The sequence below is a fragment of the Motacilla alba genome, chromosome 1A (genome assembly GCF_015832195.1).
Source record: "Motacilla alba alba isolate MOTALB_02 chromosome 1A, Motacilla_alba_V1.0_pri, whole genome shotgun sequence".
Classification (NCBI taxonomy): Eukaryota; Metazoa; Chordata; class Aves; order Passeriformes; family Motacillidae; genus Motacilla; species Motacilla alba.
In genome coordinates this window covers 13,572,467-13,590,144 of record NC_052031.1, presented here as the reverse complement: position 1 = coordinate 13,590,144, position 17,678 = coordinate 13,572,467, and the positions used below count along the sequence as shown (strand labels likewise).

Genomic DNA, 17,678 nt, shown 5'->3' with positions numbered 1-17,678 from the left:
AAAGCCAACCTTCCCAGCTTAGACTGATGACTATGGGCTCTTGTTCTTGTGGAGAGGACTGGGATGGCACAAGTGGTGATCCAGCTCCTTCTGCAGTTCATCAAGGACAATTTTTTGACAGAAGAGCTCAACAAGCCGAGTGGGGCTATGCTAGACGTGCTATTCACACATAAGGAAGGGCTGCTGGGAGCACTGACACTGGTGGCAGCCTTGGCAGCAGTGACTGCAATGTAGCAAAGCTTACAATTCTGAGGGAAGTGAGGAAGATAAATAGTTGAACTGCAATCCTGGAATTCAGGAGAGCAGGCTTTGTCTCCTGCAGACATTTTGTTGGCAGAATCCCGCAGGAGACTGAGCTCAAGGGCCCAGGAGAGCTAGCTGAAGCACAGGAACAGTCCGTTGTGATCTGCAGCAAGCTGAGCAGACATGGGAGAAGGCCAGCATGGCTGAATGAAGAGCTCCTGACAAAATCAGAGGCATAAGGCAAGTACACAGACTGTGGAAGCAGGGGTGGACTACCCTAGAGGAATAAACACTGCCCAGGCATGCTGAAACAGAAACAGGAAAAGCCAAAGCTCAGCTGGAGTCGGAATTAGGGGGGGATGTGAAGGACACCTCCAGTACATTAACATGGAAGGAAAAGTAAATAAAATGTGGGCCCCGGGACATGTGGTAGGTAACCCAGTGACAGAGGACAGGGAGGTGACAGAGGTACACTCATTGCTACCTTTGCTCCAGTTTTTAACTGGAGAGCTCTGTGCTCAGAGCTTTGGGCACAGTTTGAGCAGTGAGGTGCCATCCCCAGGGTGTCTGAGTGAAGGACTGCTTATCCTGCGTCTCTGTGGGAAAAGCTGGGCTTGATTCAAGGATACAGGCTGGTACCATTCCTGTGCAGCTGAGCACTGGAACACGGAGCAAATGCTGTTGGGGAGTCTCCATTCTGGAGACTGTAAAAACTTGACAAGGCTGTGAACAACCTGAGCTGCTCTTTGAAATTAGCCCAGTTTGAAGAGGAAAGGGAGTTGACCACATGATCCCCAGAGGACAATTTCAACTTAATTATTCTGCTGTTCTGTGCAGTAAAAACAACAAAAAAGTGTTTCTGGTTGTTGGGATAATTAATACTCAGAAGCTCAATATTTCTGTAGCTGAGCACTTTCCTCTGTAAATGTATAATGTAAAATCCCCTGATGAGGAACTCACCTGTACCTTGGAAGTCCTTGGGGACACACAGAGGGAAGCTGCAGTGGAGCTCTTCCAAAGCAGCTACAGCAATGACAGCACTGATCCCTACAGCTCATCCTTTGCTCCCCAGCAGAGTGCTTCCCAATGCTCATGCCAGGGAGCAGCAGAGGTAAGTGAAGCCTTCAAGGAGCTGCTCCCAGCAGCTGTGTGCACAGGAAGCCTGTGGCACATCTAGGGATCTTTCCCAGCCTGTATTGCTCCTGTCTTTTCCCATAGCCCAAGACTTCAGTCTCCTGACACTCCCGTTTGAAAGAACACGTCCATCTGCCTGTTTTCCCCTGCAAGACAAATGGTTGTTCTGGAACCAGCTGCATATCTGACCTGCAGCCCCTCTTTCTCTTCATTACAACCCTTAAAGGCTCATGGTAGTCTATTTAGCCCCATTAAATTAGATAAAAGGCTTAAATTACTAGTGATATTCTGAAGAAGGCTCAGCTTCTATCACAACAGGTATTAAGCCTTTTAAAGAAATCTAATTTATATAACAAGGATGCTTTAAATAGATGAAAATAATTTGGTCCTTTAGTTCCTTATTAAAACTTATTTAGCAGCATCTCCATAATGGAACCAGAATACTTCCAGATGTTTGTCAAATCCTGTTTTTCTCAGCCACCAGAAGTTCAGTTTCCTTTACAATAGCCCATGGGAGCTCCTTACAAATTATCCTGAAATATCATAGTTTTAGGATCCCTATATATAGCTGGTACTATCATTATATGAACTGAGAATAATAATTTATTATGTAAATAATAAGTGCATGATTCATTATCAGAGTATTTTTTCAAGTAAATAAATTGTGCTTCCCTAACAGTGAAATAATTTTTATAAAAATACATTTCTTGTTGTAAATCAAATTGGGATTTGCTCTGTTCAGTGATTTTTATTTTTTTTTAACCATTCCTCAGGGAGACACACTTAAATCTGTAATTCCTGTGCTTATTCTTAAAGTTTTAGCCTTAACATGTATTTCGTACTGTTTATCTTTGTTGACTACTAAAGGAGAAACACCCTTTTCCAGATGCTGGTTTCCTTGATCCAAGCACTGACCTACCTACCTACCTACCAGTATTTCACTTGCTCCTTCTTTTCCTGTCAATCTTCCTATCCTTATGTTCTCATTTTCAAGAATGTATTTTCCACATCTTTATACTTCTCCACATTTCAAGCTACACTTTCTCCTATGGCTCTTTTTTTAGGAAAAAATTTTGCTAATGCTTTGCAAACTCTGCAGAAAGGCATAGAAAGACAAATGCAGGCATGGATTGAGTAACTATGGAATGTTTTACTCAGGAAAAGGTTTCCATCACTGCCTGGCAACTGTCATAAGAGACAACTGTTAGAAACCTACAGTTCCTCTAGCCTTAATTGAGACTGAAAGCAGGTAGCATAGTCAGTTTAAAATAACAGAGAATACAGACAGCACACGGCTGTACAATCTCTGCAGCTTTGGATGCTGCCTTTCTCCCACTTTATCTAAGAAAAAAGTAAGTGAATTCTATTAATGTCTTGTGCTATTTTAGTTTTGGCAAATAGTTAAATATATCTAGTACTAGACTTTTCACAGGAATACTATTCTGCTTTACTATGTGCTCATTTATAATTGTCTGATTTTATTTGATGGCAGAGAGTTATAGCTGTAGATTTCCCTTTTTTTTTTTTTTTCAGTGGGATGCTTTACTTGAATGTGGTTATTAGCAGTGGGTAGTACAGTCAGAAGCTTCTTTGATGTCTCTTCTCTGTTTGCACAGGCTACGTTGCAAGACTCAACAATGGTTTTAAAATGTACACTCTCTTACTCTCAGTTGCTGGCCACTGCTTTTGCCCCTCGTAAGGGTGCAGAACACGGGGAACATCCTGGCAGCCCCTCGCACGGCGGGGATGAACCAGGGCAGTGCCGGTGGGAGGTGAAGAAGGTGGCACCGCCGGTGGAAGGAGACGCGGCTGGAGGTGAGAACACAGCATCACAAACCCTCCGGGTTGGGAGGGAGCTGGAGATCATCCCGGCCAGCCCCGCTGCTCAGGCAGGGTCCCTGCCGCAGGTGACACCGGAGCACATCCAGGCGGCTTTGGAATGTCTCCAGAGAGGGAGACTCCGCGACGCCCTGGGCAGCCTGTCCCAGTGCTCTGCCACCCGCAACGCAAGGAAGCTCTTCCTCAAGGTGAGGTGGACCTTCTTGTGTTTTGTTTTATGGCCAAGGCTACCCGTCCGGTTGCTGGCACCACTGAAATGAGTCTGGCACATCCTCTTGGCTCCAGTTTTTGAGACATTTACATGCATTGAGAGGGGCTGTCATTAGTGTTCTGCGGACTGACAGGCCCTCGACACCTGCGTGCGTGTTTCAAAGCACCGCGCCTCATTCGCCTTCTCCGCGAACCAGCGCGGAGCCGGGACCCGGCGGGGAGCGAGGCGCGGCTGTTCCGGCGCCAACGTGACGACTTCCAGCAAAGTCGCTTCACTTCTTCCTTCCCCCTTCCCGCTGGCCCCAGCGGAGCGTCCCGCGGCCGGAGCGCTGCGGGCTCCTCTGCCCGCCCTCCTCCCGCCCGTGCCCGCGCAGCTCCCGGCCCCCTCACGCCGCCCGGCAGCGCGGGATGGCGGCGGGCGAGGAGCAGAGCCGCGAGTACCTGCGGCGGCACCGGCTGCCCGAGCTGCTGCAGCGCCTCGGAGCGCTGCTGCTCTTCCACCGCCCCGGTGCGCGCAGGCCCGGCCCCGGCGAGAGCGGGGCGGCGGCGGGGGCGGCGAGCGGGGCGGCGCGGCCTCGCTCCCCGGCTGAGGCCCGGTGCCCGCGGGCACTCTGACCTCCTTGCAGAGCGGCCACGCGAGTTCCTGATCCAGGTGCTGGAGCGGGTAAAGGCCGGGAGGCGAGCCGAGGGCGAGTACCCGTTCCTGATGGACGAGGCCAACGTGGACGCCATGTTCAGCCTGCTGGATGTCCTCGGCCAGGGCTCCATCAGGCCGGCGCAGTACAGGGAAGGTGCGTCCGCCTGCCGCACCGAACCGTTCGCTTACCCAGAACTATAAAATACTTTCAAAATTACCCATCTGTATACTTTGAGATTATCCGCATAGCTGCCCACACGACTTGGAAAGTTGAAAAAAGTGACATGTGGTTAAGTTTCCTATGTTTAAGTTACATGTTATGCTACACACGTTTACCTTCTGTTCGATCTAGGCACCTTTAAATTTTAATTTAAATCTGTCTTTCCAAAGACGCGCATAAGAAATTCTCTTGTGTTAACTTTAGCCCTTAAAACTTTGGGACTGAGCACTGAGGATTTGGAGCTAGAAGATGATGTGGAGATCACACTGGATGAATTCAAGGAAGGAGTGTAAGTTTAATTGAAATTGTGGTGTTTGGGGTTTTTTTTTTGGGGGGGAGGACATATGTGTAGGAGATATTTTACTGAGATTTATTTTTTATTTACAAAGCTACATAATTAACAGATGGTTTAATTGCTAGTTTGAGCTTGATTGTGTCAGTTTGCATTGCAAGGTTAAAAGAAGTGGTCAGTTACTGCCTGACCTTCTTGCCTTGCTGTGAGGTGAAGCAAACTCGTGTCCTCCACCCCCTCAGTTTCAGGATCCTCTCACAGTACCTGCCCCTCAGGGCAGAGTGAAGCTCATCAGGCAGCCCAGGGGTTAAAATACTGATCTTGAAATGTGGGCCAGTGAGACCCTGTTCTTTGTCAGGGGTGGTAGCACAGCTGGAGATGAAATAGGTTCAGATAGTTCCTCACAGTCAGGGTATGGTTCTAGGAGGAATTTTTTTATTAACTGTTGCAATCACTGAAAGGTAAGGAACTAATTATCCTCATTATCTAACTAGAGATTTTATTTTTCTGTCTTAGGAAGAAAAAGATGCTGGAGAGCTGGTCTGTGTATTAGTTTGAGCAGTGGTCTGCTATATATATTAAAAACAGGCATCTTCCCTGATTTTTCTTCTGGTTTGTCAGCTGTGAAGAGTCGATTTTAAGCAATACTCTCTTTTCTCTTTTTCTCATGTTCCCTGCCCTTCAGTGGAGCAATCATCTGAAAAGGACAAGTGATGAGAACGTGTGCATGTCCAGCAGGCACTGGAGGGAGTATAGTTAACAATTGCTGTTCTTAATACAATTAGATGGTTTAAAAAAAAAGTAGAGAGCTCTTTTGCTACTGAGATAGTATTTTGGCATTTCCTCCTTCAGGTTATAGTTTACAGTAAAGGATTTGTTACCTGTTGGCTCATTAGCACTGAATAAAATAAAAGTTGGTTTTTGGGCTTATGCTGTGTTTTGCTTTTTGGGTATTTTTAAGGAAAAAACAACTTCAACAAGTTATGGCAAATGTCCACATGTAAATGCAGGTAGCACTTCCAAGTGGTATTTTCAAACTTAGCACACAATATGCAATTTATAAGGAAAAACTTTTGTTTAAAAATTAGGCGATTTTTTTTTGTAAAAGAAAATTAATTTGTATGAAGAAAACAGTGACATATTCCTTCCTTCTGCATTGATTATATACATTTTAATACAGAACATCCATTACCTGGAATTTGGAGATATAAAACAGCTGTGTTTAACTGAAGACTGACCAGTTCATAGGGAACATTAGCCCACAATGTACAAAAATGCATTTACACTGTAAATACTCTGTGTTCCTCAGAATGATGCAGACAAGGCACTGTTCCTTAGAGATGAACAGTTTTAGCTTCCAAATGCAATGGCAAGGTGGCCATGCAAAATAAGATCTGCACAGTTCAACACCAGTAAGGCATAAGATTCAATTAAAACAATCTCTCAGCATACAGAAATGAAAAAAATAAGTCCATTACAAGATATTCGCTTTGCTTTCACTTGGAATAAGTATTCTAGACCAAGTTATTAACCATTTCTGAAGAAGTCTTTATTTTCCTGTATTTGGCCAATTAGCTCTCAAACTGAGAAGAATCTCAACATCCCTTTGAGCCAGTTTATAAACTCCAAGTTCGTTTAGTGCTGCTGTTGCAGATGGCTGGCTTGGCTTTAATGGTTCATTTTCTGAAGCTGACTGCAGGACATCCTTCAGAAGCAAGGCAGAGCCAATATTCAAGTTCAGGATAATGCAGGCTTCTTTTATGCTAGAGGAAAAGTTACATGGATTAATTAATATAAGCAGCACAAATTTAAGTGTAACAAAAACCCTTCCATGCTCCATGTTGGTTTAAAAATATTCAGATTTCAGCTCAAATTAGCTGAGGATTTTGATGCTGGACTATTTAGGAGACTGTGGGCTAGTGAAATAGACTAACCAGAAATAAAGTAGCAGCTTCTCATCCCTGACAGCAACTAGACTGCCTCACAAGGCAAACCTGAGGAGGAAAATAGTTTAAAGTAGTCCTTCTAACAATAAAGTTTGTTGTGTTGTAACTGTATCTTTGACTAGTTTCTTTGGCCCCAGTTTCAGAGGTTTGTGCTACTTAATATTCCTTCCATAATTTTATCTAGATATCCTGAGTGCACAAAATACTCCAAGACACATGCCACAGTCTGTTGCTGTCTGAGTGCATGCTGCAGAATCAGCTTTCCTAGTTGAAAACATCAGACGCATAAATGATCCACACATTTGAAGTGTGGACCAAAACTAACCAAAAAGATCTTGGTTTTAAATAGAACACTTACATTTCTCTTGACACTCACTTCTGAAATTCCAGTAGATCAGAAGTTTGCCTACTTACTGCTTGAAGTAGTTTTCTGGCCTCTTGCAGTAATGTGAAAATAGGGGGAACAAATTCCGACTCATGTCGAACTGGAGTTGTGCTGCTCCTCCTTCATTGAAATGGTTTGCCATAATGATCTACAAACACAAAGAGGTGCATCTGCTGTTAAAGCCAGTCACTGGCACCTTCATGGCATTGCACAGGTCACACTGGTACCCACCTCCTGATAGATGTACAGATCCACTTTCTCTGCAAGCATTTGCCAGAAGATTTTAAACAGTGAGTGGCAGAGTTGCTGCTCCAGTTGCAGCAGACGGTCTCGCAGTGTCTGCAGCATCGGGCACGCCGTGCTCGACAAAGACATCACTGCTTGCTCTGCTTGAGAGGGTAAAGACAGCCACCTAAAAGAAACCATTGCACTGCAGTCATTCGAATGAAATTATTCATGTTACAACAACTGGAGTTAAAATTACCCTTTAAAAAAAAATTCTTACCCATTTACTACGTTTCAGAGACAATCCTTTCCCATTTCTAATCTAAAGTTATCAGTCTAATGCTGTGTTTGAATTTCATTTAATGTTAAACTCCTGCTTATAAATCTCTGAACATGTCATTCTAAGGAACCCCATCTAATCTAAAAATCATTGAGTTCTATTTCTTTTATTAAGTACTTCAGAAATTCCACTCAGAAGGAAATATTCAAGAAGCCCTAGGAGTCTGTTAAGACAGAACAGTCATGACAGGCCATTTAGCATAAAATCCTCAATACTACTATGAAGATAATAATTCCTGCTGAAAATAGAAAACTAGAATGATCCAGAATATTTCCTAGGGTTTTTAACTAATACATCCACTTACTTTAGAAAACTAACTTTAGGAACTGCTTTAGAAAACATAGCATGACAATGGTCCCCAGGTAAGAATAAAGAGAATTTTCCAGAACTTAACTACCCTGCAGCTTTCCTACTGCAGAAAAAAATACTGCCTATTATCTATTCTTGCCTTTACTTACCTCAATATTTTTAACAGGAAATAATCCTGTAATATGCAAAGAGATTAATAAACAGAATCACCTCTCTTTTTTATACAGCTTTGCAGCATCTTTGACCTCTCTGAAGACATGATCTACTTGTCGTGCCAGCATGTCATGCTTGAGGCGCTCCAGGAGGTTGATCATGTCATCAAAGACAGAGCTCTCCATGGACGCCAGCTGTCCCAGCTGGAGCTGGCTCATGGTGTCACTTTCTGCACAAACCTCTAGCTCAGCCTGCTGCAGCTGCAAGAAGAACTAGACAGAGAGGAACACCACAGAAAATCATCTTACTCCTTGTACTTTTCATTGGTACTTCGTTAGACACAGTTGTAGAAAACACTCTCCTCTGGCACATTTAAGATTTTTATAACACTTTCTTATCCTTCCCTCTGGTCCTGATTTAGTGAAAAACAAAACATGGTGGTTTAATCCTAGTGATGGAACTGATACAAGTTTCAGATACAACAGCAGATAGGTAAAGGAACAGATCTAAAGAAATACTGAAAAGATATTTTAAGATTGACAGCAGCATGCTTTTAAAAAACCCTACTTTGGCCTCTTTAAGATTTGCAAAATTAAACTTTAATAGTAATTTTTTTTTAGCAATGACTATTCATTGAATCATAAATTTACTGTGCTGACAACAGCAAGAAAATGAATTTAGTTTATCGAGATCAATGTGACATTGTGGTAACAGCTTGTTGGTTTTGCTTTTAAGCAGATCAGGACACTGGTAGATGCACTTATACAACATGAAGGCTGCTGTCCTATCACGTCAAGATGATCCCCTGCTAGAGCCACAGCTTCCTGTGAAGACAGTAAGAATTTGGAGGCTGCCCACAGCCCACACAATGCCTTATTCTGCACACTCCATGGGTTAAAGGTTTTTTGACCTTCAGCACCAATAGCTGCAAAAAAGCTGAAACTCCTCACTAGGCTGTGCTGCCAGCAGGCTGTTGTACAGCAGTCACTAATCCCCAGTTATCAGTGAGAGAGGCCTTGAACCTGAACTGTGCTGCAACACAGATACACACATGGGATCTTTCCAAGCTCTCCTGCCATGGGAGGAGTTCCAGCACCAGGCAAGGGCTGCTGCTCTGGTTCAGAGATCTCCAAAATCAATTCACTTTTTTTTTTTTTTTCCAATAAAAAGCATGTAAAAGAGACTATTTTTTTTGGTCTCTTCAGATTATCCCATTTCCCAGGCTCTCTCTGCATTTCTCTAGAAAGTTTATAATTAGCAGCTTAGGCCTCAAACAATAACCTGTCCATATTTCCTTATTTATACATCTTTTACTAAATCCAAATGTTCATTCTTTTTCAGTAACTAATTCTCTTGAATACACCCAAAAAGTGCTGAAAAGAAAATGTTTGTTATGAAACAAACATCCCAAGTCCATTTCAAAATATATTTTTTCCTAAAGAAGAATATTTACTTACTACATTGTCAGCCCAGTCTGCCAGCACTGTTGCTATATAGTTAACAGCATTAAGGATTGCACAGTATCGGAATCCTAAGGAAGCTCTTGTCTCTTCCTTCATCACTTGAGTTAATCGTATCCTGAAATCATCAACTAACTCCTTCTGTAGGCCCAGGAACTGGAGTTTTCTGGAAGCTGTTGGAAGATTCTTATACCTGTCTGGAAAGACATTAATAAAATGTTTTTAGGCTTTCCAACACTAAATAAAAAGCTTTTCAAAAGGAAACATCACAGGCATCGGGTACATACATGCACCACATCACACATATGAGAGCATCATATAGTCAGTACTTAAATGACAGCATTTAAACCAGCCAGTATTTCAATGTTTTCAGGGAAACTGCCCATGCAAAAGCTAAACATGCAATGACCTTCTACCCCCTCCTGATTCCACGAGCAGTTTGTACTCTAACATTTGAGGCAATGCGTGGTGATACCACACCCTCCAGCGTGGCCGTAAAGCATCCTCACACAGAGAAAGACAAAGCCATTGAAGATGCAATGGTCTCCTGAAAACATACTGGCTATTATGTACTGTTGCAAAAAAAGAGAAGTTACTTAATAGCTTCTTAATTGACACAGATTCAAAAGGACTATTAGGATTTGTTACTGAATTGCAACAAATCATATTCTGCCAACTATGAGAGAATACGGTAAATATCAAACATATATTTATAATTATTATTTTGCAAACATGTCACTAGGTCAAGATTATTCATGCATGAGCTAGTGTCCAAAATACTAAATGAACAGAAAGTTTTTATTAAACTGCAAACATCACAAATTTGCAAGATCATTTGGTGGCTACTGCTAACTATGAATATTTAGTAAACTATTTAGTAAAGAAATCTGTTAGCTGAAGGTTTTTTACTGTTCATTACACACAAGAGCAATGCCCATAGATATAATTACCTGTTATAACTAACAAGAGAGTCATAAAGGTTTCAGCACAGTCTGGAACTTTCATTTCATCCACATCAGTGATATCTTTGTACTGTGATATCCATGCAGCCTCTGATGAAAGCATAGAGTCCATTTTCTGAAGAGCAACTGAGATACAAAAATCTTTAAGTTTTTAATTAAAAAAAAAACAAAACTAACAGAAGCCCCTCTAAAATATACTAACATAAAAGCCTTATCTCTAGTAAATTAAATTTTGCATTTTCAGTTTATAAAAACTACTGACAACTCATTTCATACATACCCAGCTTCAATGTATCTGAATTTGTAACACTGTTAACAGAGTTAAATGCCAGAATTGACTGGGGGTTGGTTTTGTTTTTTAATAGTTGGCTTGCTCTTTTCCAATGTATTTCTTCTTCATTTCTCAAAAACTAGTTCTTTGCCCTTATTTCAATTTAAAGTCCATCTCTGTCTGCACACACATAACATTTGTCTAAAAATAAGCCTACTTGATTGCATTGCTTAGGGGCAAGAGTCCCACAAAATACAGAGGCACTGTTGAAACCTAATCCATTTTTATTCAGAAAAATTACAGAGCATAAAAATACGTATATTTTTGGTAGTAGCCCTATCCAAGTGACTGATCCCATTTAAGAAGGGTAGCCGTGTAAGTAGACACATACTTTCTGACTGTGCAATATAAAGGCCAACAAAATGCACTGAAAGTCTTACATTTTTTTTCCACTGTCAGCCACCTTTGGAAGCAGGATTCTTCGGACAGAATATGCATGCAGCTGGGAAAGCTGCTGAGATAACCATGAATGCTGTATAACTCTCTCTCAAATAGAAGGACCTCATCCACGAGGTGACAGAAGAGTGTATCATCATACAACAGGCAGGGGATATCAGCAGCCAACTTCTCCAAAATCAGCATTACTAGAGCACGAGAGAATTCAAGCTTTGGAAAGGAAAGAAGTGAATGTCAGAGACAGGAAGTACTGGCATGTGCAAACATGTACACAAGAAACTGCTACTAGACTAAGTCCCACCACATAGACGTTTCAGTGGAAATGGGCCAAATATCTATCAGAAGCTGACTTAGATGTCTATATTCACATTTAAAAACCATTAAATTACTTACCCCAGCATTCACTGAAGATCCTGCCTTATCCAGTATTGGCTGGATTTTGTCATCAAGGAACTTTGAATGATTTCCAATCCACATAAGGACTTGTGTTAAATACCATTCAGGCTTATTTAAAAAAGAAACAAAATTATTAAATGCATCCAAACATTTATTCAAGTGCTACTAGTATTTTAGAACAAATTTCTAAAAATACAGCTCTTTCCCTGCTTTCTCTTGATCTCAGGTCACACAAGTCTTTCACTGTGTTTTACTTAACTTTCATTTATATAAAAGCATTGTCAGAAAAATATTTCTGGATTTTCGTTGTCTTAAATGTACCAAATATTTTGTTTCTCAACAAAAGTTCCATTTTTATTTCCCCTTCTCTACTGCTTTCTTTCTCCTGAGAGCCTTGTTTCTGCTTCATATACATCTTCCTGTTCTCCTGTGTGGCCCTTATTTCTTGGTACAACAAAAAGGATGTGCTCCTGAGAAAAGCTCTGCTCCTATTGCTATTGTACCTAACCTCTGCCCCACCTTCCCCCAGAAGTGAGGAATCTATCACCTTCTCATTTCACATTTTAATGCCTTTAAGCTTTTTCAAGTTTCCACATCTAAAAATATGGGCTGCAGGTTTTGATGAACACTTCTTTCAGAGTTAGTGCAACTGGAAGCAGTTCCTGTTTCCTCACTCCAGACAGCTAAAGAACCTTCTGCTGAGGTGCACTCACATTCTGTGTGTCTGTTTCTCACCTCTGTATTCATTTTCACTTGTCTTATTAATTTTATCATGCTTGGGTTGCTGGGGTTTTTTGACAGTCCTTCCCCAGCTGGGCAAGGTCATTGTGAACTCTGAGCCTCTCCTCTGAAATACTGTTAATCTTGTCCAGGTTGCTGTCTTTTAAATATTTTACATTGTTATTTTCTTTATTGCATTATCCAAGTAATTACTAAACAAAAAAACCCCAAAGCCCAATCCAAAAAACCCAAACCAAATTTCAGCAATGCCCTGTTGAAATATCTTTCTGACCTGACACTAGATTCCCTGTAACATTATCTTAATAAGTTTTCCTTTTTAAAATAGTTGTTCACCTATTGTTGTTTGCAAATTCAATGTCTTGAACATAAATTTTCCATTTGCTTTTAAAATAATTTCTTTTCATATCTAAAACACCTCTTTCCCACTAACATACACAACAGTATTTTAAAAAGCTCTGTAGTAGCATCTGTCAAGATTGCAAATGTATTTAGATTTACACAAGATGGTGATCATATGCAGACTTGTGCCACAGGACTGTTACAAAACAGCTCTCAAACTCTGCTCCAGATGTTGCAGTGGCATTAATGCAATGAAACCCATTCCAGTGGTAATTCTCAGATAAAAATCTTCAGTCTTTGAAGGCACTTCACACAAAAAGCGAGTCAGTTTCCAACTGATAAACTCAGCATCTCTTGTTTTATGTCAATTAAAAAATTCAACCCATTAAAAAAAAGAAAGAACTATTTAACAGGATCTTTAACAGTATCTTTCGACTAATCACATTTCATATCCAACATTTTCAGTTACATGAAGGTAGCAAAACACAGTGCCAAAAATCAAAGTCACAGCCTTTGAACTCAAGAAATACAGAACAGTGCAAAAGCATTTGCAACAAGACAGAGGAAATTAATCAAAACCTGTGAACAGATGGGAGTCAGTCTAAGATTGTAGTGATGCTTTATGAAGGATCTGGGCAAGGGAAAAATCTTGCCTCACCTAGAGAAAATGCCCGTGTCTCTGAAAGGTCCTCAAGTGCTATCTTGATGTCTGTCCACACTTAGGCAGGCACAAGAACTGCACAGTTTTGAAGAATCCTAATTTTGGAAAATGTGAAATCTATACAATTTAAACACAGCAATCTAGAGGTTGTTTACAAAGCAATTTAGGAATGTCGAACCACTTTCTCCCATACCTTGTTAAGAACATTGGTTTGTTTATTTCCAGTGAAATGATACTTGAATCTTTTCTGAAGAGGATTCAGCATGATCTGTATTGGAAGGATGATTGGTGGTGAAGGGGGTAAAGGGTACTTTTCTGGCAATTGTTTGGGTTTGGTTAACAGCTCATCTCTAAGATTGACAGTCAAGGATGGACATAAGTGTTGAATTACCCCAGCATCACCATTTCAATAGAATAGGTTTATAAAAATGAACACTGCTTAGTTCTACACTATTGACTGAAGGCAATACTATGAAAACAATACAATTCCTTATAAAAGATACTCAAAATATTCCACTTTATGCAGTATTAAATACAACTCAGGCCTTTAGGGTTTATTTATTCAATGACAATACATGTCCCTTAAGTCTGTTTGATTTAGGAAACTTGTAAGAACCCAGCAAACCACCATTGTCTGAAACAAACACAGTGGCTGTCCAAGAGACACACTTATTCATATTTGTTAAAGGAGGATAAAGACTCCTGGGATTAATAAATGCAACACATGATTTCCCATTTTCATGTAATGAATTTAAGTGAGCCACTCTGCCAAACCAAAATTGTTACCAAGTCAGGATTGTGCACAATGGCCTTGCATCTTTCCACTATGTGATTAAAAAAAAAAAAAAAAAGGCAGCCACAAGCCACAGTCTCTCTCTCACACAACACACATGCACACACACAAATGCACACACACAAGCTTAGTTGAGCTTTAGTTTTAACTGATTTTTTGTGAATTATTTAATTCATAAAAATCAGGGACAGAACGAGCAGCAGTGCCCTCTGAGCAACCTCAAAGGCAGACTATGATTGCTGCACAACAGAAATCCTCCTGCAGTCTCCCCTTTTTGTAAAGTCTCCTTCCAATACATGTATGTTTTCCCTTTTTTTCCTTCTGGGGTGGGACATATTAAAGTGATTAAAGGTTATGTCACATAAGGCTATAAAAAGAAAAGCATGAACTGTGTCTAACAAAACACACATCACCATTTTTTCATTAACATGCATGGCTAATGGTTCCAAACAGTGTAAGGCCAAACCCTCGTGCAACCTGAAACGTCAGCTACCATGAGAGCACTGGATCTGATGACTTGGAGCTAAAATGTTGCTACTGACAAAAGGAACAACTTTGGCAATTGGCATTTCCCAAATGACAAAAAAGCCCCAAACAAAACAAAACCAAAAAAAAACCAAAACCAAATCGCCACAACATTCTAATGTTAATACAAAGTAACCTAAATTATCTTCTGTCTTTAGGGAGAATAAAATTTTAAATCATTCTCCTTGAGAATGTGCATCTCTAACAGTCGTTATTCTTGCTAAAATACACCGCAAGAATTTGAAAGGATACGAGGTTTGCAGTTTCAGAAGCTGACAGAACAGCATCTCCAAGTTGCTGTACACCTCAGGAGCGTTGGCTGGTGCAGCAAGGCCAAATGCTTGGGACTGAGGTGGCCCCACAAAGGGCCAGCGGAGCTGCGTCAGCACCTCCTCAAAGTCACTGCAACACAAAAGAAGCACTTGGACACCAACTGACAGCACAACGTAAAGATGAGGGAGTCACGGTATCTCTCTTACCTAGTCAATTTGTCCTTAAGGATTTTATGCCAGAATTTAACAGTGGATCTCACAAAAGCAAGAAGATGAGAACAAGATGACTCCTGAAGTTTAATATCCAGTTCTGCCATGAATGCTAGAGTACTGGCTGCCTCTGGAACATTGTTGGTCATCAGATACTGCTGAATGCTATCACTATAAAACACATAAAAGACAAGGCCAAATATTCATTAATGAGAACAGAATAGAATCATTTGGATATTGAAAAGTAAAGACAAAACTTTCTTGAATTTAAAATATTTTAATAAGGGGATAAGTCCCTTATTAAAAGTCCCCAGTCTCAGAACATACATACAGCACTCAGAAACTACCTCAGCTCTTCTATGCGAGAAATCCACCTGAGGTAGGCCAGGTGTCGCTCGATCTCTTCCACCTGACCTATCAGCACATCCAGATCCTCCATCCATGGCTGAGCTTTCAGCACATGGCTACTGATGGACTCAGACAGAACACTTTCCTCCTCCAGAAGCTGACTCAGAGATTTTTTGGAATCTTCTGCATTCTTTAAGGCATTCTGAATTCTTTTAGGGACTTCTGTCGAAACTGTAAGTACCTGCATGGACAGAGATGTATTAAGGCAGACATGAAAGCCCTGCACTGTGTAGAGCAGTGCCACTGTGTATCAGGCCCACTGATACATTTCATTTAGTTTCATAGTCTCAATCAGTCATACAGCATGTTCAGAAGGAGAAAAAAATGAAACAGAAAGATGCTTACCTGTTCTTCTAAGTGCTTTTTGTTTTCAGATAGCTTTTCAATCAGGCTGTCTAGCTTCCCCAGGGAATCATAGTCATTTCCAAGTTCTCTTTCCACAAATTCAGAAACATAGTATGGGATATCACAGTGGTCTAGATCTCTAGTGACTTCTTTCTTTCTAACAGCAATGCTTGCCATGGTTTCTTTCTCTGCAATACTGAGTAAACAATTTCTAATCAGCCAACACTAAGACAGCACAAACAAATATTATCTATTGAGGAACAAAACTCCATGAAAAGCTGAGCAGTTAAATTTAAACTGAGACTGAAATGCCATATTCATGAATTATACTGCTTTAAGTGAGACAACTTGCTGGCTTAAGTCTGAAGTCAGATAAAACTTCGCTGACATATCCAACTGATGATTTATTATATATTAACTACCAAAGAGAAATATATCTGTTAATTTCTTCCTTCCCCAAAAGCATGAATTTTATTAAAAATAGTTCAAGAAATATGTAGTTCCTACATATATAATATAGAAAATGTAATGAAAAATATAAAAACAAATTGTAAAATGCAAAGGATGATAATTTTCCACTTTCCCTTTTCACAAGTTTAGGCAATTTCAGAGATACCAATTCATGACTGTTGTGTTACTAGTAAGTCTCCATGTGGGCCTCACAATAATTTGGAAAGCAAATACATCACCGAAACATTTACCAAAAAAACCCCAAACCCCCCACAGTATAACATAAAAGACACTGGCTGATCCAGACATTTGGCAGCACCTAGAGAAACGTGACATCAAGAGGATGTTCACAGTGAAACAAAAAAGGCAACGATGACAACTGTTTGGTTGGTTCAATCCTCTACTTCTGCATGTCACCTTCAAAACAGTATTTAAAAATAAAAACCGATACACTTGCACTTCGTCTGCTACTAGCTTTAATGAAGTTAAAACCCCTATTAAACTGACAACAGCAGTGAGAAAGTGGTGCAGCAGATGAGCCAGAGTTGCAGAGGCAATAGAGAGCACCAGGCAGAGCAAACTGGGTGACCGAGGGTGCTGCAGAGGAATAATCGAATAAAGAAAGCAGAGCAGTAAAATTCCTGTTTGCAGCAATCGAAACACTACACACCAGGAAAAACCTAACCAAACGCTGCTCTTTTCCTACTCAGTGGAAAGGATCGGGTTACACGAGACAGGAGCAGGTCTGTGGGCGCATCCCCCCAGCAGCTGCTGCTCAGCCCCGCGGCTCAGCACCCACCTCGGCCACAGGGCCGGGCCCTTCCAAGGGCCGCCTGAAGGCTCCGCGGGCTCCGGGAGGCAGCGAGCGAAGCGCCGCCGACCGCGGCCGGGCCGGGCGGCCGGGCAGCCCCTCAGCCGGGCGGCGGCTCGCCGAGCCCTTCCTCCCCCGCCACGGGCGCCGGCCGACGAGCCGCCGCTTCCCCTCGCAGGACGGCGCCGCGGGGCCGGGAGGGCCGCGGGAGCCGCCGGCCCGGAGCCCTCAGCGCGCTCCCCGCGAGTCCCGGCGGCCGCCGCGCCACCCCCGCCGCGTCAGCAGCGCCGCGGGTGACGGAGCGCGGGCGCAGGCGCGGAGCCGCTCCCGAGAGCTCCGCTCCCCGCCCGCCGGCTCGGCGCTGCCCCGCTCCGCGCTCCCAGGGACACGGCCCGGCCAGAGCCGCTCGGCGCTGCCCCGCTCCGCGCTCCCAGGGACACGGCCCGGCCAGAGCCGCTCGGGGCTGCCCCGCTCCGCGCTCCCAGGGACACGGCCCGGCCAGAGCCGCTCGGGGCTGCCGCGCTCCGCGGGATACGGCCTTGCACCTCACGGCCTCCCCGCCCCCTCCGCACGCAGCCGCCGTGGCCGGCGACAGGAGCAGCAAGACAGGCTTTACACTTGGCTGAAAAGGCCAGGTCGCTTTAG

At 42.4% G+C, this 17,678-nt stretch overlaps 2 protein-coding genes across 2 annotated transcripts; one reads left to right on the top strand and one right to left on the bottom strand.

Annotated features, from left to right (window-relative positions):
- The first annotated feature begins 3,692 nt into the window (after positions 1–3,692).
- On the top strand, positions 3,693–5,505 carry EFCAB10 (EF-hand calcium binding domain 10). Its single transcript, XM_038154315.1, has 4 exons — positions 3,693–3,934; positions 4,053–4,217; positions 4,488–4,572; positions 5,092–5,505. The coding sequence occupies exons 1-4, from the start codon at positions 3,835–3,837 to the stop codon at positions 5,126–5,128; spliced, it is 387 nt and encodes a 128-aa protein (XP_038010243.1). The 5' UTR covers positions 3,693–3,834; the 3' UTR covers positions 5,129–5,505.
- Positions 5,506–6,099: 594 nt separating this feature from the next.
- Positions 6,100–17,291, bottom strand: RINT1 (RAD50 interactor 1). Its single transcript, XM_038154311.1, has 14 exons — positions 17,022–17,291; positions 15,773–15,968; positions 15,367–15,608; positions 15,017–15,190; positions 14,790–14,939; positions 13,413–13,569; positions 11,476–11,586; positions 11,067–11,292; positions 10,344–10,481; positions 9,391–9,590; positions 7,991–8,205; positions 7,138–7,318; positions 6,936–7,054; positions 6,100–6,338 (listed from the first exon to the last, which is right to left on the bottom strand). The coding sequence occupies exons 2-14, from the start codon at positions 15,947–15,949 to the stop codon at positions 6,125–6,127; spliced, it is 2,304 nt and encodes a 767-aa protein (XP_038010239.1). The 5' UTR covers positions 15,950–15,968; positions 17,022–17,291; the 3' UTR covers positions 6,100–6,124.
- Positions 17,292–17,678: the final 387 nt, after the last annotated feature.